The 23849-nt window shown below is 36.0% G+C and overlaps 1 protein-coding gene across 2 annotated transcripts in view; it reads right to left on the bottom strand.

Annotated features, from left to right (window-relative positions):
• Positions 1 to 5403: 5403 nt before the first annotated feature.
• Positions 5404 to 23849, bottom strand: part of FBXO8 (F-box protein 8) — a 39341-nt gene continuing 20895 nt past the window's right edge. Inside the window, exons 1-4 of one of the 2 annotated variants that reach the window (XM_081091883.1) lie at positions 22901 to 23618; positions 10264 to 10382; positions 7303 to 7499; positions 5404 to 6035 (exon numbers count right to left, since the gene is read on the bottom strand). In XM_081091883.1, coding sequence (XP_080948009.1) covers positions 5848 to 6035; positions 7303 to 7499; positions 10264 to 10382; positions 22901 to 22957 — 561 coding nt within the window. In that variant the 5' untranslated portion in view covers positions 22958 to 23618 and the 3' untranslated portion in view covers positions 5404 to 5847. Of the gene's footprint in view, positions 6036 to 7302; positions 7500 to 10263; positions 10383 to 22900; positions 23619 to 23849 lie in introns of those variants that run through there. The other variant, XM_081091882.1, reaches the window with a different exon arrangement.

Raw genomic sequence — 23849 nt, 5'->3', positions numbered from 1 at the left:
GACTGCTCGCTATGATGTGCGCTGACCACCAGGGCATGGTGTGGAACATAGTAGGCATCAGTGACGCGGCACTGGCAGCGGGTGGCAGTGGAGGTGCTGCTGGCCCTAATGGGCTCCGATGAGAGCGGGACCATGAAGAGATGGTGGAGTAGGTGAGTGGGCGGTGCCAGGCCAAGGCGGGTGTGAGCAGACCGGATTGCCTCACTGATCACCCTGAAGACAGCGACCAGCAGCAGCAGTGGGGGGCGGGGCTGCCACCTGGCTCCCAGGCACAGAGGGAGTCGAGTGGGGGCCCAAACACCCCACTGACCACCCCGCAGATGGTGACCAGCTGGCTCCCAGGCACTGAGGGATCAGGGCGGAGGCCCGATGACTCAGGTGGAGGGGGGTGTGCAGGGGCCTGGGATCCCAGATGCTGCCCAGGGCCCAGAGGTCAGCTGGGACCTGCCCTTCCACTCCAGACACTGGTGTTTCGATTGCTGGCCAGGCCTAGGCACCGCACCCATGTGGGAATTTCGTGCACCGGCCTCCAATCTTTGATAATAAGACAATCAGATCCTCATCTTAGAAAACTTTGTCTAAAATCACCAAATCTGGGGGGCAGGAGGGATGGGGGTAAGAGATCAACCGAAGGACTTGTATGCATGCATATAAGCATAACCAATGGACATAAGACACTGGAGGGTAGGGGCGGCCAGGGGATTGTTAAGGGTGGGGGAAAAAAAAGGACACATATGTAATACCCTTTGTAATACTTTTAGCAATAAAAAATAAAATAAAATAAAATAAAATAAAATCACCAAATCTTATAGATTTCCAGTGTTATTTTTTTCCTCCTCTCCAATTCCTCTGCATTTGCCTAGTTTAGTTCTTATAATGAAATCTGACAGGTTGGGAGCAATCCTTGACTTCTTAAGACGACCATATTCTGATAATGGAGTAGGACATGTAGGTTAGAGTATAATTATAATAATACTAGAGGCCCGATGCACGAAGATTCGTACAAGAATAGGCCTTCCTTCCCCTGGCTGCCAGCACCGCCTTCGCTCCAGCTGGAGCTGCCTTTCCGCCTTCACTCTGGCCAGAGCCGCCTTTCTGCCTCTCGCCTTGTCGTGCCAATTTGCATATTCCCTCCTTATTGGCTGTGGGCACCGCCATCTTTGCTGCAAAGTTAAGGTCAATTTGCATATTCCATCTTTATTAGATAGGATATTTACAAAGTGCTATGGTTCACAAAGAAAAAAGCAATTAACACCAGTGGTAGTATGATAAAGACAGTCTTTGAAAGCTTTGAGGAAGAAAATATACTTGGAGTGCATCTTAGAACTTAGATACAGAAGGGAGAGAAGGATATCACATAAAGAACAGCTTATAAAAGGCAAAGATAGACTAGGCACTACATTGAAGGAGATGAGGCTTTAAAGAAAAGTTGAGGCTAGATTATGAAGGGTTTTATATGCCATGCTAAGAAGGCTTAATTTTGTAGAGAAGAGAGGCATTAAAAGCCTTTAAATAATGGTATCAGAAGTTTGTACTTTAGAAAGACAAGCTTGTTGTATCTGAAGGAAGTTCCAGTAGTCCCCAACTTTAGGGGATATGCCTCCCCAGCAGGCATCTGGCAACACTGGGACATTATTTGTATGTCACAATGACAGGGAAGCCACTGGCATCTAGTAGGGAAAATCCAAGTATGTCATGTCCTACACTGCATGAAGCAGTCTCCTATAATGAACAGCCTTCCCCAAAAGCCAGTGCAGTGGGACCTCCACTGTGAAACAATGAATTGCTAATTTAGCAAATGTTTAGTAACAACTTAAGGTTTTTCATAAACAAAACATTTAAAAAATTCTACTCACCTAAATTTAAAAATAACCAAGAACAAATCCTTATTAAGTATAGGAAGTAGTAAAAAGAATACTGTCCAATTGGAGAAGGTTCCATTTCAAATAATGGCCAGATAAAGCTGGTCTTTCAGACCAACCCTCTAACAGATAAAAATCACAAACTCAGGACAAAAAATGTCGACTACCTCAAAGTAATGGGAAGCAAGCTAAAAATAGGCTGATGGCTCTAGCCCAGGGGTGGGCAAATTTTTTGACTCAAGGGCCACAATGGGTTCTTAAACTGGGCTGGAGGGCCGGAACAAAAGCATGGATGGAGTGTTTGTGTGAACTAATATAAATTCAAAGTAAACATCATTACATAAAAGGGTACAGTCTTTTTTTTTTTTAGTTTTATTCATTTCAAACGGGCCGGATCCGGCCCGCGGGCTGTAGTTTGCCCACGGCTGGCTTAGGCCAATGGACTGAAGGGTCCCGAGTTCAATTCCAGTCAAAGGCACATACCTTGTGCAGGCTTGATTCCCTGCCTGTGGGAGGCAACCAATCAATGTGTCTCTCTCACAGATTACCATGATGTTTCTCTCTCTCTGCTCTCTGTCTCTCCTCATCCCATCCACTCTCTCTAAAAAAAAAAAAAAGGCAATGGAATATTCAGGTGAGGATTAACAACAAAAATAAATTAAAATTAAAATAGGCTGATGCAACAGAGAACACTTGGAAGAAAATAGCAGTGAGTGACTTTCCCAATTCTTATAGCTCTTAAGCCTAAGGGCAGTCCCCATTCTGTACCACAGGAGCCTATAGCTTTTCTGACTTGAAGAACCATAGGACAGAGTTGGGGCAATGGTAGCTGCTAAAAAGTGAAGGAAGAAATAATGGAAGGAAAGAACCAGAGAAAAAGCCTAAAGTCCATGTATAAACTCTGCCCCAAACTCTTGGCTGATCTCTGAAGCAGGCATGCATAGGAGATATTCCAAGTACAGCAGCTAGGTTAAAGAACTAAACTGAGATTTGAGCTGCCACCAATTGCAAGGGAGCAAGAACTTACAACAGAAATTCAGCCAAATTAACTGCCAACATATTTAAAAAGAAGTCTTTGGAGAAACATATCAGAATCCAGGGTTTCTACATTTTATTCACCATGTCCAGGACAAAAATCTAAATTACTAACCTATGAAGAAACAGGAAAATATAATCTACTCATAAAAGACAATCAAGGAAGATGGTCACTAAGATGATCTCGATATTGAGATAAACAGAAAAAGATGTTAAAGCAGCTATAATAACTATGTTTAAGACTGTAAGAGAAAACGTGCTTGTAATGAATGAAAAGGTAGAAAATAGCAAAGAAATATAAATTATAAAAACTAAATGAAATTTCTAGAACTAAAAAATACAGTAATTGAAAGAATAAAAGCTCATTGAATGGGCTTAAAATAATGATTACCAGAGAGTAAGTGACCTAGAATATAGATCAAGAGAAGCAATCCAATTGGGGGGAAGTGGGGGAGGGAAAAAGTCAACAGAACACCACAAATATGTGAGACATCAAAAGGCCAAGCATATGTATAAAGAAGGAAAGGAAAGAGAAAATTAGGCTGAAAAACTATTTTACAAAATAAAACAATTAGAGGAAAATGACATTATTATGCACAGGGGGAAAACAATTTAAATATGACTTTTCATTAGAAACAAAGGGGGGGGGGAGGCAGGACAATGAAACGATGTCTTTAAAGTGCCAAAGAGTGTGGGGGAGGGGAAGTGTTGACACAGAAATATATTCAGCAAAAATATTCTTCAAAAAGAAAAAAATGACATTTTTATATATAAAAGAAAATGATGACACTTAACTGCCAGAAGACCTGCACTATAACAGACATTAAAGTTTTTCAGGCTGAAATGACTGATACTACTGAAGAGAAAGGAATAAGAGCATTAGAAATCATGGTGTGGGTAAATATAAGAGTATTTTTCCTTAATTTATTTAAAATATATATGACTGTACAAAGCAAACTATAAACTCCACAATAAAATGATATAACATGCTATTTGTAAGACATGACAAGTATAAAATAACAGGGTAATGAGGTAAACACGCCTATGTGGTTGAGTTTTTATGTGTAGTGGTACAACAGTAACTGTAAACAGGCTTTGTAGAGTTAGCTCTTACCATGGGTTTGTTTTACATAGGTGTGTGCATTTGTGAAGACTTGTTAATTAGTATATTTAAGATTTATGCATTTTATTAAATGTCAATTTTACCTGAAAAGAAAAAAAAAAGCCTTAAAAATTGATCTCTAGCAAATGATATTCAAGTTGAAATCTTCAGGAATGAAGTGTACTGATGTCTGAAACTTATTATGGCCTGTATCCAAAAACATTAAGACAGGCTGATTGATGGACAGAGATGGATAACCATGTGGTAAAGAGTATGCAGTAAAATCTGAATTGCAGAATCTAGGTAGGAGTACACAGAAAAGACAGAAGGAGATAGAGAGGGCAAAGTGCCATGCACTGGAAAATAGAAAAGATAATGTTAGCACTACTCATTGTTTGAAAATTTCATATGATAGTTTTGAATTAATTAGTTCTGAAAAATATTAGAATTATTTTGTCATGGGATTCAAAATTATGTACCTGTGAAACTTATTAGAGTATTTGCTTCACAATCTTAGAAAGTGCTTACTTATTACCAGTCGAGAACTCCCTTTGACTTTCAAAAGTTGATTACCTTATGATTTGTCCTTGAAAATTCTTAGTACATCATTCAGTTGTAATATTGACTTAGGGCCAAATCTGGAAGAAAACTGATTCCATACCTCTAGTTGTGAGTTCCTGCTCCTCTAGTTCTCTTCCCATAAACTAGCAGTTCTATCCACCACATAGTGTATCATTCCAAAGCTGATGCTTTTCACTTAGAGGTATTTCCAGGGAATTTTTGACTTACTATATAAATATACTGTTATCATTCCAATGTTAAGTGTTTTAATTACTAAATAATTGTTAATTAAGATATACTTCATACATTTCCTCTCCATTAAGCAGTATTTTTCCTCTCATTACCTAACCATGTAACATTTGTGAAGGCAGAGCCCATGTCTAGGTTTCACGCGTACCTACCACAGTGCCTGGCATGTGGAAGACCCTTGGTACATATTTACTGAATGAAAGAATAAAGAATATTTACTATCATTCACAATATCCCTTTCTCAACTGATACTGAATAGAAATCATCAACATTAGGACAATAGTACAGTTTGACTAATTACTTCAAATATGTTATAATAATGTTTTGTTCTTACATATGTAAATCTTTTTTAACATATTTTGCTATTTTAAATGTTTTAAAGGTTATTGTGACTTGACTAAGCCAGAAGTTTTAAAAATTAAAAGTGATAAATTTATATTATAAAAATAAGTGTCTATTTTGCATACTAACAAATCAATACTCTTTTCAAAGTTCAAAGGGAAGAGAAGCTGGTACTGATTGTATCAAAGTAAGATTCAATTTTTATAAAGACTAATAATCTCATATCAGAATCAAAAAAATTTCAGAACTCAGTTTGAGAGAAAAAGGAAAGGTTTTAGTTAAAATCTTTACAATAAAATAATTATGATTATAAATCTCTAGTTAAATATATACACATTACATGGTATTTTAAAAAAGAATGGAAGTGAATAAAGTTTTTCAGGCAAATCTAATACACAAATATATCATCTTTTAGAGTATAATGTCAGTTTAACATTCTTAAACAGCTGTGTCAGACAATGGCTCTGCTTTGTGCAAACATGATAAGCAAAATTAAGAAAAATTCTGCAAAACTCTTTAGTTCCTCAAGAAAATGACTAAAAAAGAAAATAGAAAAGAAAACGAGATTGTACACTCAAGCTTGATTGTATACAGAGGCTAGAAAGACTGGCACTAATGTAACCCCCATATCTGCTAAATAGGTCCTTGGGTAGTTTTAGTTTGAAGTTAAAAGTTAAAGTCCTAGCAACTGTGCTTTTATGCAGCCACATGGCCAATAAGGTAGATGTTGTCATAAAGGTGCCCTACAAAATCTTCACTAATATTTTGAGCAGCCCGACGAGTATTTCGAATAAATTCTCGTTTTGACATTTTATTCTTCACGTGAGGGCTAGTGAGGTCAATGGAAAGTAGAATCAAAGAGTAGCACAGTACATAGACAGCATCTGGAAGGAAAAAGAAGCATTTCAAAATGTGGTTCCCAAGGCATCATATCATGCAAAAATGTTCATAATTTTAAGAGATCAAGATTAGATTCTAACTATAGGATTACCAAGTCATCTCCGTTTGCCTGGGTCTTTCCCAATTTTAGCACTGAAAATTCTGTGTCCTGGGCAAACAGGGATGCTTGCTTATCCTAACTGAATACCAATTCAGCACTTTCTTCAACTCAAAAGAACTTCAGAATAGTTCAAGAGTTTATCATGAAAACTCATTCTAAATTTTACAAGTTCGTAATTGGCTTTAGTTTCATCTTGCTTTCAAATGTGATATTTCCATTCAACTCACCATAAAATATTTGTACTGTCAGTATATTTATCTTCCCATTAAAAAGAAATCACATATTTATTTACATATGCTTTTATAAAACCCTAATTTGAAAGCATCTTTAATGACAAAAATTGTATTAACTTAGTACAATAAGATTTAAACAATTCATGTTAGTAAAATAATATTATTTGAGATAGGCATTTTAAGCGCCTATAGAATTTACATATTAATCTCAAAAGTAAATCTTTTGGGAAAAGATTGCTAAAGCTGAGCACCATGCAACAAAAAACTTTTCTTCTCTATATATATCCTTAGGGCAATACTTGTTGTTTACTATTAAAATAGTAACAAAGTTCATGATGCTTGCTACTACTTGCTACCACTGTGGTGTTTATATTTCAGAATCCTGTAGTCTTAACAAAGCTAATTAAACATTATGTCTTATAAGAGAATGTTCAACAAATTTCATATGATAGGTATTTTGTAATCTCTTCTTAGTAAGATAAGCACAATAAAACTTTTGATATGAAGCGATAAGTAAAGCTATATCACGTGAAAAATATATAAGTGACTCAGGCTATATTACGCACACGAAAACAATGAACACTAGTTGTATGAAAAACATTTTATTAGAAAAATGGTTTTACCTATGTAATATGTAAATTATTAAAAGTGTTACAAATAATTTCTCAACTTTTTAATTAGACTAGTAAAAATACCAATACTCAATTTTTAAAAATTTATATAGCTAAGTGTAACTTTCCTCCTAAGACAGCATATTAACTATATATATGATAGCTATGGCAAACTAAAGTAGTCACTGCTACAAGCAGTAAAATAAGTATTTGTAATTTTTCCCTATAGTGAGAAAAATGTCTCATAAACTACTGTTTTTACCTGAAGGAGGGAGTGGGAGAAGGAATTCACTATATATATTCTTACCAGGACTAAGGCCAAGTTCTCTCATTAAATCAGGGTTACAAGCACAGAATCTATGTGAGAACTTTGTTATAAGAGTTTCAAGATATTCCCCACGCTCCTCAGGGGCATGGATGTGACGAAAAAATTCTCTCAGTGCATTGGGCAAGAACTGATTTCTAAAATTATGCAGTGTTACAAGGTCATCCAAGACATCTCTCCTAAAAGAAAAAGACACAGCTTTAGTTAACTTTTCTCTATTAATCATCAGTTTTTGAATAAAAATACTTTATTATTGAGCACCAGATCAGCTAATCCTATAAAGTATATATAATTCTTAAATAAAAAAACTGACTGTGAATTATTTAAGGAATTAAATAATTTAAAAATATTTCATAAATAGAACAAAACAAGGTAAAACTTGTATTTCTAATTATAAAATGAAAAACTAAGATTTTTAATATTGTAAAGGGCAGTTATTTTTCAAGTGTCTTCTTGGCTAAGTCCAAATGAGCAACATAATTCTTCAATTTTTAATTATGAAAATAAAGAGTCTTCACCTTCCATATCAATCTACATCACCAGAGGTAACAACTGTTTATGCACACTTTTTACATGTCTACATGTACTGTCTATTGTTCTAGATTTTTTAAAATATATTTTATTGATTCTTTACAGAGAGGAAGAGAGAGGGACAGAGAGTCAGAAACATCGATGAGAGAGAAAGATCGATCAGCTGCCTCCTGCACACCTACTGGGGATGTGCCCACAACCAAGATACATGCCCTTGACCAGAATCGAACTTGGGGCATTTCAGTCCACAGGCTGATGCTCTATCCACTGAGCCAAACCAGTTAGGGGTGTTCTAGAAATTTTTTTTGCTTATTTTAGATAGTATATGTCAACAGTTTTCTGTCTTAAATTTTTTTTTTTTTATTTGTTGATTTTAGAGAGAAAGGAGAGAGAGAAAGACAGAAAGAGAGAGACATTGAGTTGTTGCTCCACTTACATATGCATTCACTGGTTGATTCTTGTACATACCCTGACCAGGATCAAACTCACAACCTTGGTGTATCAGGACAATGTTCTAACCAACTGACCTACCTAGCCAGGGCTCTGTCTCTATACATAGGTCTAACTCCCCTTTTTAATGGCTTCACAGTATCCCATCTTATGAATGTAACAATTCTAATGATATACATTTAGGCCATTTATAATTATATAAATATTTGTAAATATATATATATTTATATAATTACTAATGGCCCGGTGCACAAATTCATTCACAGGTGGGGTCCCTTGGCCTGGCCAGTGATCGAGGACTATTGGGGGGCCGGCTGGCCAGGAGGAGAGACCCTGGGAGGTTGGCCAGCTGGCCCCCCAACTGGGGCCTATCAGGGGGGTTGGTTGGCCAGGGGGAGGGGCTGTGGGAGGTTGGCTGGCCAGGGTGGAGGGGCCACAGGAGGTTGGCTGTGGTAACGCACTGACTACCAGGGGGGCAGCAGCTCCGGTGTTGAATGTCTGCCCCCTAGTGGTCAGTGCATATCATAGCGACTTGTTGACCAGTCGTTCTGGTTGTTCAGTCATAATGGTCGCTTAGGCTTTTATATATATAGGTTTTTTTTATCAATAGTATTCTAATAAAAAGACAATCTTAGTTAAAAATGCTTCAATTCTTACTCAACTAAACCATGATTATAATCTTTAATATCTACCAGTTGCTTATGGCAGGGATAGGCAAACAACATTTAGTGGACCAAATATGGCCACTGCCTAGTTTTATAAATTAAGTTTTATTAGAACACAGCTACACTCACTTGTTTGTGTACTGTGTAAATCTACTTTCATGACACAATGGTAGAGTTATAAGTAGCTGTGACAGAGATCATATGGTCTGTCAAACCTAATATGTTTACAAAAAGATTGATCGGGTTCTTTAGAGAAAAGCTGTTGATCCGTAGATACCTAGCATTTAAAGTTAAAAAGAATTAATGAAACTTTCTTTATGTAAGAGATTTCTTTCAATGACCAGTATGCTGGACTATAAACTCCCCAAAGACAGAGATTATATTTTAATCAAATGCATAACCCTACTTTCTAGCAAAGTTTCTAGAATATGATGAATGCAGATTGCTGTTAAAAATTCCTGAGAAATAAAAAAACCCTGAAAATTGTAATAAAAAGGTAAATACATTTTGAACCATTCATGAGATTAGTATGAGACCTTTAATTAAAAAAATGGTAGTGCAGTGATGTCACATTAAATGTCAACCCAGTATTTTTTATGTCCACTGATAACCATAATTTAGAGTAGCGGTCGCCAACTTTTTGGACCTCACGGACCACCGGTTGGTAACCGCTGATTTAGAGCACAGATTAAGGACTACTCAGCATCATTTCTGTGTATAACATACTGTTAAATGACACATTTTCAGGATTTTCAAAGTTGTCCGTGACACTTCTGTGCAGTATTGATCTGAAAATATATATTTCTTACCCCTAGGATTTGTGAGTTTATGATTACAATGTCTATCTGATTTTTATATCGGCAATTTTAGAATTCAGAACTTTTAGTTACCCAATCACTTAGGTTTTATGGCTAGTTATTAAAAAAATATAAAAGGACTGCAGCAATTCAAAAATACTTGGTTTTGATTTACTATTACAAAGATGATGGGCTACCATTTTGCATGTATGAGTGGGACTATTTTTTATTTTTGCTTTCTTTATAGGCAAGTTAAAGCTCAGAAAAAAATGACAAATTTACAAAACTGTAAATTACAAAAATCTTTTCCCTATCTTTACTCAATTATGCAACCTGGGCATATACCTTGAACTGGGAATTGAATCGTGACCTCCTGGTTCATAGGCCAACGCTTAATCACTGAGCCATGTTGGCCAGGCTTGTAGTATAGGTTTTAAAGTAAAACAACTCACAAAAAATATTACTGAACTCATTTCTGATGAAAACTTTATTTTTTTTACCTTTCATCAAGATAGATTCTCAGTTTTTTCCAATTTAGTGTTCTTGTACAGAAGATAAACTTTGCTATTTCCTTTGGTGAGTCGTCTAGGATACCCTTGGACATAAAGTAGTTCACTCCCTAAGGCAGAAATACAAATCTCATAAATAAAATCAGTCTTTATTTATAAACTTAGCAATTAGGCAATAGCAGAACAATAGCTATAATTCTTTCTAGCATTAAATATACGTTGTATAGCTTTAACATGCAAAATACAAGCTAGAACTTGAACTGAAACTATTACTTGTGGCTGACAGTTTACATGCAATGAAAAGTAGGAAATTCAAAGTTAAGACTCCTAAAAAAATCCTAATTAAATTTTCTGGCTCATGTCAGTTAAAACTAACTATACAGAAATACAGCCTAAATTAGAGGAGGGTGTTGAAGAGGGGGGGCGGGGGGGGGGGGAAACTACTATATAGACTTCAAAATAAGCCTTATCACAAACACTTTCGCTGTCTAATAAGAAAAAAAACATGATTTCTTAAAAGTCAGATACATGTTCTAATACACTTTTCAAGGAAATAGGTTCTTGAGAAGATTCTCCAAATGAAAGACTAACAACTTGATTCTGAAAAGAAAAATAATTAAATTATTTAACTTAAAGCAAAGTGGGCACAATTCCCAGGCAGTTTATGGGTTGTTCACTTTGGCTTTAAGCATTGCTATATTCTTCAAGAATTTAGCTCCAATACACACTGATGCAAAACATAAAACAATTTATGTTTTCATAGGATTTATCTTTGAATTTCCTTTTCTCTGCATGCAAAGTTTTCCAGAGAAGCATTACCCATAATTTTGTACCTACTTTAGGTTTAAAACAATGACAAAACATCAACATAAAATCAAACGCTAAAAGCAATCAATGTTCTCTTATGTATATGGAAATCACATTCAAATAACTGCTTTATGTGGATTTGAATGTGCAATTATTGAAATAAAAGGCAGGTGTGTTTATTTCAACTCACAGTTATTCAGATACTTGCATTACCACGAATGCTTATGTCTGGATAATAGCACATTATGTACTGTTAACTGGCAGAGAAAATGACGTAGTATATACACCCAACATATTGTTTTCACACATAAATTCCTTCAGCATTTCTTTCCTTTATAAACACAAACTACTCAGAAATATTAGACACATTAAGAAATCAAAAGTTGTAAGATTTTTATAAAAGACTCTTAAAACCCTCTCATAAAAAATTTTTTTTTTACATTAAAATTTTTATAACAACTTGGTACCATGAGGTAATGCTTTGAAAAGTTATAATTATCTATAAATTATAATTCAAAGATAAAGTTTTTATATAAAACTAATTGTATGAGGCATCAGATAACACCTTAATGAGTATTTTAATAGTATAAAAACAATCCTAAAGCACTGATTTAAAAAATGTATATAAAGAACAGAATGTGATATCATGAAACTTTGTCAACTCGATTGCAAGCTGTATTTTAGACTGCTTCCTGGATACAAGGCTAGAGAATGTCACATGATCAAGATGGAAAGCTGAATAATTTGTTTGGAATGAGGCTTTCAGAAATTGTCTGAGGGGGCAGGACTAGAGAAATAGTAATGCTTGTTCCATCCTTTCCTCCATTAGTTTGAATAATCGAGAGTTGACTGTATATTTAATTGATCCACCCAGCAAAAATGGTCCGTTTTTTAAATAAAATTCCTGCATTTAAAAGAATAACATATCAGAAGGGCTTAATTTTAATCCAAGTGATTCAAAGATGAAGTGTCAATTAAAGATTATTTAATAGGTTATTTATTCATACCTACTTATAAATCAATATTTAAGACATATAAAACTATTTCTAATCTATTTTTTAAAAAAATACATAAAATATAAAAAACCACTAATATGATTCATTAAATAGTACATAAATCTCTAATTACATGATAAATACCATTTTAATATCATTTGATGCTTCTTAGTTATAAATTCACATTGGTATCTACATCAAGTATGTACACTGTTGGTCATTTCCTTTTTTATGGATTACACTAGGGGCCCGGTGCACAAAATTCGTGCACTGGGTGTGTGTGTGGGGGGGGTGGGGGGTGGGGAGAGTGTCCCTCAGCCCAGCCTGCCCCCTCTCACATACTGGGAGCCCTCAGGCGTTGACCCCCATCACCCTCCGATCGCCTGATTGGCCCCTTGCCCAGGCCTGACGCCTCCGCCAGAGGTGTCAAGCTTGGACAGGGGACCCCCATCTCCCCCCAATCACTGGCTCTGGCCCCCGCCCAGGCCTGAGGCCTCTGGCCCAGGAATCATGCCTGGGCAGGGGACCCCCATCCCCCTCTGATCGCTTGCTCCACCCCCTGCCCAAGCCTGACGCCTCTGACCCAGGCTTCAGGCCTGGGCAAGGGGACCATCATATCCCCCCAATCCCCGGCTCCGCCCCCCATCCAGGCGTGATGCCTCAGCCAGAGGAGTTGACCCTCATCACCCTCTGGTCACCAATCACCGGATCGGCCCCTTGACCAGGCCTGAGGCCTCCTGGGCAGGGGACCCCCAGCTCCCCGCGGTTGCAGGCTCCGCCCCTGCCCAGGCCTAATGCCTCTGGCCTAGGCATCCGGCCCAGGCAGCGGGGACCTGCAGTGGCAGCGGGGGGCGCCACGATCGTGGGCTTCGCTTTAAGCCCAGGCAAGGGACCCCTAGCTCCTGGGACTGCCAGCTTTGACCATGCCCAGCTCCCATCGCTGGCTCCACCCCTACTTCCTGCTATCACTGGCCAGGGCGGCAAAGGTGCCTGATTCTCCGATCATGGCTGAGGGGGGCAGCTCTTAGCTCCCCCCTGGGTTTCAGATCACTGTCAGTGGCAGGGGGCTTCTTCCTGCTTTCCCTTTCGCCTCCCTGCATTGTGCCTACATATGCAAATTAGCCGCCATCTTGTTGGCAGTTAACTGCCAATCTTAGTTGGCAGTTAATTTGCATATAGCCCTGATTAGCCAATGAAAAAGGTATCGCCGTACGCCAATTACCATTTTTCTCTTTTATTAGTGTAGATGTTTTTAGACTTTAATATCAAACCTAACTTGTCCAGGCTTACACATGTGCAAAGGCAATAGAAATGCAAAGGAAATCTTTTAAAAAACATGAAAAAGAAACTCAAATGCTACCAATCCAGAGGATAAGTAAAAGACAAAGATAACTTATGTTTCTGGCTTAGATGCAGAGAGAAATGACTGACAGAAAAAAAATAAGTGACAGCAAAAATCCCACAGGTTTTAGAGGGCATTGAGTTGATGGAACAGTGGTGTGTATGGTCTTAGAAATGTTAACAGATACAACTAGAAACGTACAGTAGGCAGTTGGCAATTTAATAAGACATAAAGGAAAAAAATGAGGGTTGAAGGTACAGACTAAGGATCTTCAGTAAGAAGACTCAGTAAGAGAACAGGTAATGAAGAGAGCAGGGATAGAGTAATGCCCGGAGGGTAAGGTCTCGGAAATGAAAAGTTTACAATGCAATGACATAGTATAATTAAAGGAGTATAGTGTTCAGAAGAGGGACCAAATTTTGGCTCTTCCACTTAATGATTATGTTAACATAAACAATTTACCCAGGAGCCTTGGTTTCCTAATCAATAAAAATTAAAAGGCTATTGTGTGGATATGACAGTGCCTAGTATAGAACATGGCTAGTTTCCTTTGTCTTTTAGATAGCCCAAGGAGACAAAACTGGGAACGAGGGCACGGATTTGGTGATTGAGAGAAAAGAAAGTAGTGACTTTCAAGGTCTCTTTCCAAAAAGTAATGGGGACTCTCAAGTCCAAGTAGAAGCTAAGGAAGGAACACAAGGCAAGACCATTCACTTGAAAAATGCACTAGTATCAAGGAGGAAAAACATGGCAAAATGGAAGGGCAAAAAGGTACAATGAAGTTTTTCCCAAGAAACAAAAGAAGGAACATCAATGGAGAGAGGAAAAGACTGAAGTGCAGGAAAAAGATGAGATAATGGGAGCAGCAAGGTAGAGAAAAGGGGAAGAAGGGAAAGAATTGAAAAGACAGGTGAGTTCACTGTGTTTTCTAAGCCTGACAGACAGGACAGCACTGTTGGTCCAGAGACAAGGGTACCAAGAAAGTGATAAAAGTAGAAAGCAGAGTGCTTGTTGTTTTCTTCTTAGGGAGGACAAATGATCTGGAAGGAGTTGGAAAAGAGAGTTGATTGGGATCCTGAAGCAAAATGGTAAAGATTTCTATCAACAATGGTGGAGGGTATAAAAAATCCTTGAAGGCCTGGCGGGTGTGGCTCAGTGGTTGAACATCAGGCTATTAACCAGGGAGTCAGAGTCATGGTTAGATTCCCAGTCAGGGCACAAGCCTGGGTTGTGGCTCGATCTCCAGTTGGGGGTATGCAGGAGGCAGCCAATCAATGATTCTCATCAATGATGTTTCTATCTCTCTCTCTCCCTCTCCCTTCCTCTCTGAAATAAAAACATAAAAAAATGAGAACTCAGGTAAAACTAATTCATCCCATCTCAGGTTAAGCTTTTCTTTAATAGATGTTTTCAGCAATTCAAGAAAAAAAAAAAAAACACCAAGAAATTTTGTAAAGCAGTCTCCATATAGTATAGTATTCCACTAAAATTTTTTATGCAAATGTAGCACCAAGACTTACACAATAAAATTAGGGTGGTGAGCTGTTTTGAAGTCATTTGTTAGGTGGCAAAAACTAAATAATTCAAGAAAACATAAACAAGTAACTAAAACCAATATTAAGAAGTAATTTAGAATGAAGAAAAGATGTGTTGGAGCTAATCACCTATATAATGCATCTCTCCATTTACTTCTTAACTATGAGAATGGCTTCCCACATAATAAGTCATGTTTTAAGATATAGCTACTTTTTTTCTTCTATTACATAAGTACTCCTTATTTTCTCTCACCTTTTAAAAAAGCCAATTAAAAAAAATCAAATTACTATATCCACAGTTGTGCTTCACAAGCAAAATCTACCATATATATGTTCAGAACTAAAAATATACATATTTGGGTACAAAGCAAATTCTAAAAAACTAGGCATGCAAAGCCAAATAGGAAAGTACTGGCTTTTGTTGTAAACTTAATACTACTCTTAAAAATAAAAGTCTTAATTTATAAAAAGTACTGTTGGAATTCAAAATACTGGCTATCGGCACAAGCACTTTGCAGAAACACTGTGTAACAGTTGGTCAATAAAGGAAACCATTAATAAAACAACACTGTGGCATACCAGGGATTACCCTTAATTTATTTTCCTAAAAGACAGCTTAGGATATACAATTAGATTTAGCTAGTTTTGTTCAAATCTGCCATTGTATACAATGTGAAAATCCAGTACCTTGGCTACTACTTTTTAGGCCATAAACCTGTTCCTAGAGCATTACATAATAGGAAAAGCAAACTGGACAGTGTATTTAATTTTCTTTTAAAAATATTGAAGGCTATTAAAAAAACAATCCAAAAATTTTAACAATAAATATTTATAAAACAAAACAGTTCAATCTAGATTTCTAATTTTCTTTCAATATGACACTAATATATTAATATTCAAGTATACATTTTAACCACGGTAAAATAAAAAAAATTGAAATGCAATATTTTCACATCAAAAGCAATGATATAAAAATTAGGAGATACAATATATGTTATGAAAATTTTATTTTCTTAATTACTTCTAAAAAATAATTAGCACATCAAAGGACAGCCCTCTATAGGTCAAATAGTATTCCCATTGTCTTGGTTAAAAATAACAACATCAATGATTAAGATGACCTCTAATACCATTCTTCTTTTTCAGAGTGCTTTCAGAATTACTAAGAAAAATGTTAAATCTATTAATTTTTATTCTGTCTAGCAGTTCTTATTTTCCCTATTTAGTCATATAACATGTCCTATCATTAAGGGGGGAAAACCCACATAGAATTTGCATAGGTAAAATGCACCTAGGGATATGTATGTTATTCTGCAAATAAATATCAACATCTTGCTTTAGAGTTGAAGTAAAATAAATGCAGAAGATTACAATATGGGAAGGTTTAAGACTAGGTATCTGTTTTTTGTCCTGTCATTCTAGTTCATTCTACCCAATAACTTTTGCCTTGTTTTCTCCCTTCTGTAAGTTTCCATGCCATCTCATATGTGTAAAACTGACCTTAGCACATACTTCAGAAATGTCACACAATGCTTTTAATCATGGTAATCCAACTTACTCATACATATAATGATTGCTATTCTCAATCCAGTCACTAGATTCAAAGATAAGAGTAAAAACTATGCCTAAGTTTTTAAAGTTGTCTTATGTAGAAAGATTGCTTTATAAGAGAAATGTTTTCCTCTTACTGAGGTACCCATAATTAGGCTACTCTCTGCAAGGCTCTGTGTGACTTATAACTCAAAGGAAAGGAGACACTAGAAATTGGAAAATAAACGTAAAGATAATTTTGATGTTAGTTTGAAATCTGAGCACAGATTAAGTTTTGTCTCTTCCCTAGGAAGAGAGAGCACACACTGTCCATACTCCCCCAATCTTAATAGAGAAGTGACAGTGTAGAGAGAAGAGAGTGCCAATATCCTGTAGCTAATTCCTGAAATTGGTCAGAACATCACATTTTATCTGGAGGATAATGAAGGTCATACTGTTCAGTTTTCAGTACAAAATATGGAATGAAATCAGTTTATTTATGTACTTGTTTGAATTGACAAGGATTTCAACTTCCAAGAACAATTTATGAACGACTTTTCAGTACATTAAAATGCACAATGCTCAGGAATTGCCAAGAACAGTCACACAGACACCCTAAATTATTTGTTGCCAGAAGAAGTTAATAGGAAATCTCATATTAAGGAGGAATAGTTCAAAGAAAATTAAAAGAAAAATGGGAAATCCCCTCTAAGGGAGTCCAGGGAAAATGGAAGAGAGGTGGATCGATCTTTCTAATTCTTCTTCATAGGAGAGAAAGCAATGACATTAGACATAGTAACATGAACCTCAGTATCTAAGGTTTTAGATAACAAAAAGTCCATATTAATTAGTCCTAATAGCCTCAAACAGAAAAAGAGCCACATCTGTGAGTTCTAATAGTCCCCAAAAGAGTCAAACCCATGACAGGATAGAGCAATAAGATGATAAATATGAAATTACTTCCTAATTGAGAAATTACTACTAATAATTAAATATAGCAATCATTATTGTAATTATTATTGACAAAGTTGTTGGTAGTTGAGATAAGCTTCTTGAAAATGTCCTTTTACCTCTAATATATCTGGAAGTTAGAAAAAGAAAACATTTTTATAAAACTCAAGATAAAACTTTATTAGGTGAAGGCATGATTAATAACAATTCAAACTAGTGAGAAAATGACAAAGTTGAACACCAATGTTAGCTAATTTTAAAACTGCATTTGCAATGTGCATGTGTATTGATTTAAATGACTAACTACAATTTTATCATATTACCCACATTCTAAGTTGTACATTCATAAAAATATTTTAACAGCTCTTAAACAATTCCAAAATAACATTTAAAAAACAACAAATCTTAATAGTAGAAAAGAATGGAAGCAAGTTGGGATTTTAGTTTGCTGCCAGCACATGTATGTACTTATTCATGTAATTAAAGTATCTGTCCATCCAAGAAACATGTTTACTTTGAACATAATTTTGGACCCCTAATTGTAATGCTTACAATGCCCTCAAAGGGACTAAACTAAGTAGCACCTCTGAAACAAAAAAATGCTATGTAATATTTGCAAAAAACTGCTTATCAGATATCAGGAAATGAAAAGAAAGGCAAAGAGTATCACTGTCAAAAACTAGATGTTGGTGTGACCAATGCATATTTCATGAAGGACTATCATCAGGTGTCAATATTTATCTATCAGATAAAAAAGTTCCAAAAGAGGAAAAACCCCAGAGCCGAGAGCTGTGCCTGCCTCTTGGTAGTAAAGTTGTAGTTGTACCTGTAGTATAAATTTAAAGCTACATTCTGGTGAGCACTCAGAAGTACTAAGCTCTTAGTAGCACTAAACATACATTATTTCATTTAATCTTCAGAACACCACAATGATATAGGAACTATTATTTCCCCATTTTACAGATGGTGAAACTGAAGCACAAAGAGTTCAAATAATTTGCGCCAGGTGAAAGTCATATAACTAGTAAATGGAGAGATACTTAAAATTTGTTGAATGAACATGAGTATATATGTAAAAGATTCCAGCTGACTTTTAAGAAAAGCTGTAAATTTAAGGATTATCTATTTCAACTAAGGGAGAAAAAAAACAAAAAACAATAACAACAACAAAGACCTATAAATTATACCAAAACTCCAGTATGCTATGAAATGCTTCAAATTATAAACTCTCAAAGTTCTGAGTCACCAGTCCAAATAATAAAAACCAACATGTCATTTTGACGATACAGTTAACTGCTAATGGCCAAAATTGGTTCACGAGGATCTAAGACTTTGATTATTTGGAAGGAATCTCTAAAGATTATAATAACATATAGGAAAATCATATACTCTTATGTATAGGTGTATACTACAATTAGTTAACTAAAAAGTCGCATTTAATGTAGTGTTTCCTTCAAACCCCCATATTTCAAAAGCTACAATTAAATTGATGGATGCTGTATAATTGGTGACATCCAAGAATTGAGAAAATAATTTTCTTTTAGAGTTTTATTAAAACACTTACATTTTGGAGTGACATCTACTGTGATATTGGTAGCAGTAATTGCTAGATTCAGAAAAAGTCATAGGCGAGACAACTACCTTGGACACTAAAGCTGAGAAAGTAAATCTAGAAAGTGATGTCAATGAGAATGAGATATTTTGATGTCGAGTTTCATTAAAACAGTGGTCACATGAGATAATAAAGAACATTTCAGAGGTCTCAAGGTGGTCAGATAGGGTATGAAAGGAAATAAAAAAACAAATTTTTATTTGAAATGTACTTAAAATATTAATATAATATTGCAAATGTTTAGGTACATTTATCTAAATTGGTAACAAAACTCAAACAAAGTAAAAAATACTGCTCATTTTAGCATTTCGCACTTTAAAATTTGTAATATAGGTCTTGTGGTGTTAAAATATTCTAATTAAAATATTCTAATTTGATTCTCTCCTGTAGTTCAAAGTCCTGTATTAATACATTGTCTCCTAATGCCAGTTTACTTTTACCCTACACAGTCCACACTAAATGAGTTAACAAGTTAGTATCTCCCAAAGCATACTGAAGAAAACAAAAGAAAAATTCATCAAGTGGTTCAACTGAAGAATAAACTACGGAGAACTATAGGCTTAAATCTCTTTTTCAATTAGAATACGGCTATAAAACAGCCTGGGAAATCTGATTCTCACTGAAGCTTCTAAAAAGATGAGTCTACAAACATCCTTCAGTGGTCTGACCCTAAACCACATGCTAGAATGACTCTTAGAGACAAGAGAGGCCAAGAGAGGGTGGCCATGATATATTGTGGCCAGGTCAGAGTGTAGAATAAAGTTAAATAAATAATAAAATAAATCTTTATCCTAAACAGACACAGGATAAAGTTGCCTTCTTAACCATAAAATCAACACATATAAGTTAGATTAAAAAGAAGTAGATGTATATACACATATATACCCATACACATATCATGTTGCCCTTGAAAGAGTGAATGGCCTGCAGTTTAGTATGACTTGACTAGTTGTAACTAACCAGACTGAAAGTATTAACTTATCTAGATAGAGAATAATATTTAGTGCCTGAGAGGCAGTTTTTCACTTTGACTCTCATGCTGATCCAAAGGAAGGGACATTGCCAATAAACTTGAGCATTTTGGCTCTTTTGGGTAAACAATTCTTAGAGAGCAGAAGCTATATTTGGTGAGGGACTCCTTTCATTGTCAACTAGCTCCTTTTGCTCTGGTTAAATTCTCATCAGCAAATCTGGGGATAAAATTAATTTACTAATGAGAAAGAGCAATTTTTATTTTTATAAAAATGTATTTGGGATTACATATCAGACTCCTGTAAGTTTAGGTAATAGCAGTAATAGTGATGAGGACGATGATTAGGCAGTACTCGGATGTGTTTGACTACAAACAACAGGAATCTCAATTCAAAAAAAGTAAAGGAATTTATTGCCTTGCATAACAAGAAGTTGCAAACTAATATGGTTCCAGGGTGGTTAGGCTCACACATAGCATTATGGACCCCATTCTTTCTTTCTAATGTGTCATTCTCAGTATGTTGTTAACACCTTCATGGCTGCTAATGCTCCTATCATAATATCCTCATACACCAATGTCCAGAGTGTGCAATGTACATATGTGTACGTACACACACACACACTTCTCTTTGTCTCTTTTTAAAACCTAAAAAAATCTTTCTCCACACCATCTTCTTCAATCTCACAGGTCAGAATGGATTAAATCAGCGGTTCTCAACCTGTGGGTCGCAACCCTTTGGGGGTTGAATGACCCTTTCACAGGGGTAGCTTAAATACATCCAGTAGCAAAATTACAGTTATGAAGTAGCAACGAAAATAATTTTATGGTTGGGGGTCCCCACAACATGAGGAACTGTATTAAAGGGTTGCGGCATTAGGAAGGTTGAGAACCACTGGATTAAATGGATGTCATGGAAGCTAAGGGGACTAGAATTAACATGATTAGCTTGGAATAATCTATACTTGACTTTTGAGGCTGGGGCTGGTTTATAGTGAGAGTCTAAGTGATGGGATTTCACTGCTGCCTATATAAGGATACTGTGATTTTTTTTTTATTTAGAAATTACTTTTACCACAGGATATAGTGGTATTAGAAGGAACTCTAAAACATCTCCTGACTTCCGCCTTTTGTCCCCCCACCCCCAGTGTGCCAGTAACTATTCCTTCTGATAATTAGGCCTAATCACCTCAACCACAGCATCATTACCTACCCTCACAGCCTTTCTGTTTGTTTGGTTTTGTTTTGGCTTGTTTGCTCAGTGGCAGAAGGACCTAATATAGCCAGAAGGTAGTTTCAGCAACCAATTGGAATTGTACCTCTGTTACAATATTTCCCCCTTTGGGAAAAAGGGCTCTAAACCAGCAGAGTCCAGAAATAAGGGAAGCAGAATTACAAATTTTCCAAGTGGCTCACTAGTAAAAAATAGTGCTGCAGATGCCTGGATGCCTGCCCAAAGGCCATTCCGCTCTCTAGCATCTCAGTCACAGTTACTAAATCATGTTTAGTCAGTCATGTAGTCCTTTCTATTCTGTTCTCTGTTGTTCTAGGGGTGTACATTTGACTCAGTCTGTTCATAAGAAATGAGCACACGTACATTGGAGGCTCCTGAAAAAGAACCTCTCCCCCAATAAGCAGAAGGAATTTGAGTTCTTTGACTGCCTTCTTTGTGCTGAGGGTATTTTCATATGAGAATGAGATATTTTGAGCAGCGGTAGCCATCTTGTTATCAAGAATGGGATACCTATCTTTGGGTGTCATTTGAAGTAAATATATGTATATGGCTTAAGACATTATTATTATTAGTTAGGTTCTCCGGTCCTTCAAGCCCCAAACACCCTAGCTGGCACATACAGGGAGAAATGGGTACTGCAGGTAGCAGATCATAAAATGTGACATAGGCTGAGTAGAGCAGCAAAGTGAAGAGCACCATTTATAACATAAGCTAAGAATTTAGGAAGTTTAGTTTACCTTTCTTTCTTTATGCTATCAAACATTATGCAAAGTATACCTTCATCTAACTGCCAAAGAATACATGCTTATCTGTAAATTCTGACACCAAATCAAGATTTTCTATCTCTAGCAATAAAAATAAAAGTTCTTTTTCATCACTGTTGCTATTCTATGAAGTAATGGTAATGAAAAAAATCAGTAAGATTTAATTTCTGAGATATTATTCATAAGAATTGAGTATAAAAGCTTGTTTTCCTTCCTTTAATGGAGAACTACAAATTTCCTAATTATATTTTAGCTGGTCCAACAACAAAAAGAATATGTTATCTTAAAAATAACTATCTTATGCATTTCCATGTAAAACACATGCACAGGTCAAATTTAAAATATTTCTCATAACAGGTTCTACCCCAGATCAATTTAACAAAATGCATAAAACTGTATGCATGTGGGTCTTTTTGAATGAACACAGGAAAAAAAAAGTGCTGATATAGTTAAAAATAAAGACTTCTCATAGCTGACCACAATGAGGATTACTTTGTTTAAAAACTTTTAAAGAACATACTTAGACAAAAATAAACCTATAATAGAGTTTAAAGAAACATGTTCACTATCAATTTTTCAGACTAAATTTAAAAATAACTAGGTCAAGAAAATGTTTAATATTAAATGGAGCACAAGGAATATAGTTGACTGGATGATAAGTAAAATTACTTTATTACAATACTGCTAGTGGGATAAAATCAACACACGGAACTCATACATGCAGGGGAAATACAGCCTAATGTAAACAGATGGTTTTTAGCACATTCCTTTACTAGAATGTGGTCACCTGCCACAAAGTACACAAGCTCATGCACAAGATCAAGACTTTACATACAGCTGAGATCACAATGGCATGCATACAACAATAGCGTGCTAGATAAATCGTACCACAGACTGTGCAGATCTTCTCCCCCACCCCAGTTGCTGTGGAGTTTGGTTACCCATATCCGTGACATGAACGATGTCCTTTGGAGAATCTTGTTCCCTGTGGCTGTAAGTATTCTTATTTTGATAATATTTTAATGATGCTTGCTATCAAATCTTAAGTAGAGAACTAGAAATTATGGAAAGGTAGACTATTTTTTTTTACAATACTGAACAATTATATACATCTTATCTCAAGTACTTACAATAAACACCACTTACATTTAAACATATCATCAAAACGAATTTGCTTCTTAGGCTTAAACTAAGCCAATATAACACATCTGATGACAGTGCTCCAGTGAGGAGGGGGAAAAAGAAAATCACCCTCCAAAAAGTGCTAATTTTTAGTTCTCAAAAAACGTGTCAAAAGTCTTCTAAGTATGACTAACGTACAACTCATACAGAGAAATTCTACATGAAAACATCTATTTGGATATCCCTTTCAGTTATGTGATTTAAATTCTGAAGGCCTGACTTGGAAAAACAAGCAAATTGACATTGATTATTATTTATATTGATCAATGAAAGAAAATATGGAATATAGTGATTAAAATACTTCCCCTCATTTCTCTGCACCTATAAGTGCATTTCAATATCCTTTTTTTGCCTATTTATAGCCTAAGTACATTCAGGTAAAGGCAGAATTCTATTTTGCTATTAGGCAACACCTGCTAAGTTACTGACGTGCATAAAAGCCCAGAATCAGAATTCTGGAACCACAGGTCACTGTGATGGTTCCGCCTCTGCCTCTTGGCAGCACTAGGTGCCCCTTTCGGAACAGGGAGCTCAATACTTCTGGAATGCTCCAGGATATCTTTAAATCAGGCCACGGAGTAAAGAAAAAGAAAATACAGCCAACTCTCAATAATAATGGGAGGTAGGATGGAGAAGTAACTCTGAAGATCTAAGA

The sequence above is a fragment of the Myotis nattereri genome (genome assembly GCF_964212035.1).
Source record: "Myotis nattereri genome assembly, chromosome: 5".
Lineage (NCBI taxonomy): Eukaryota > Metazoa > Chordata > Mammalia > Chiroptera > Vespertilionidae > Myotis > Myotis nattereri.
The sequence above is the reverse complement of the archived record's forward strand: the minus strand, read 5'-3'. Positions and strand labels throughout refer to the sequence as shown.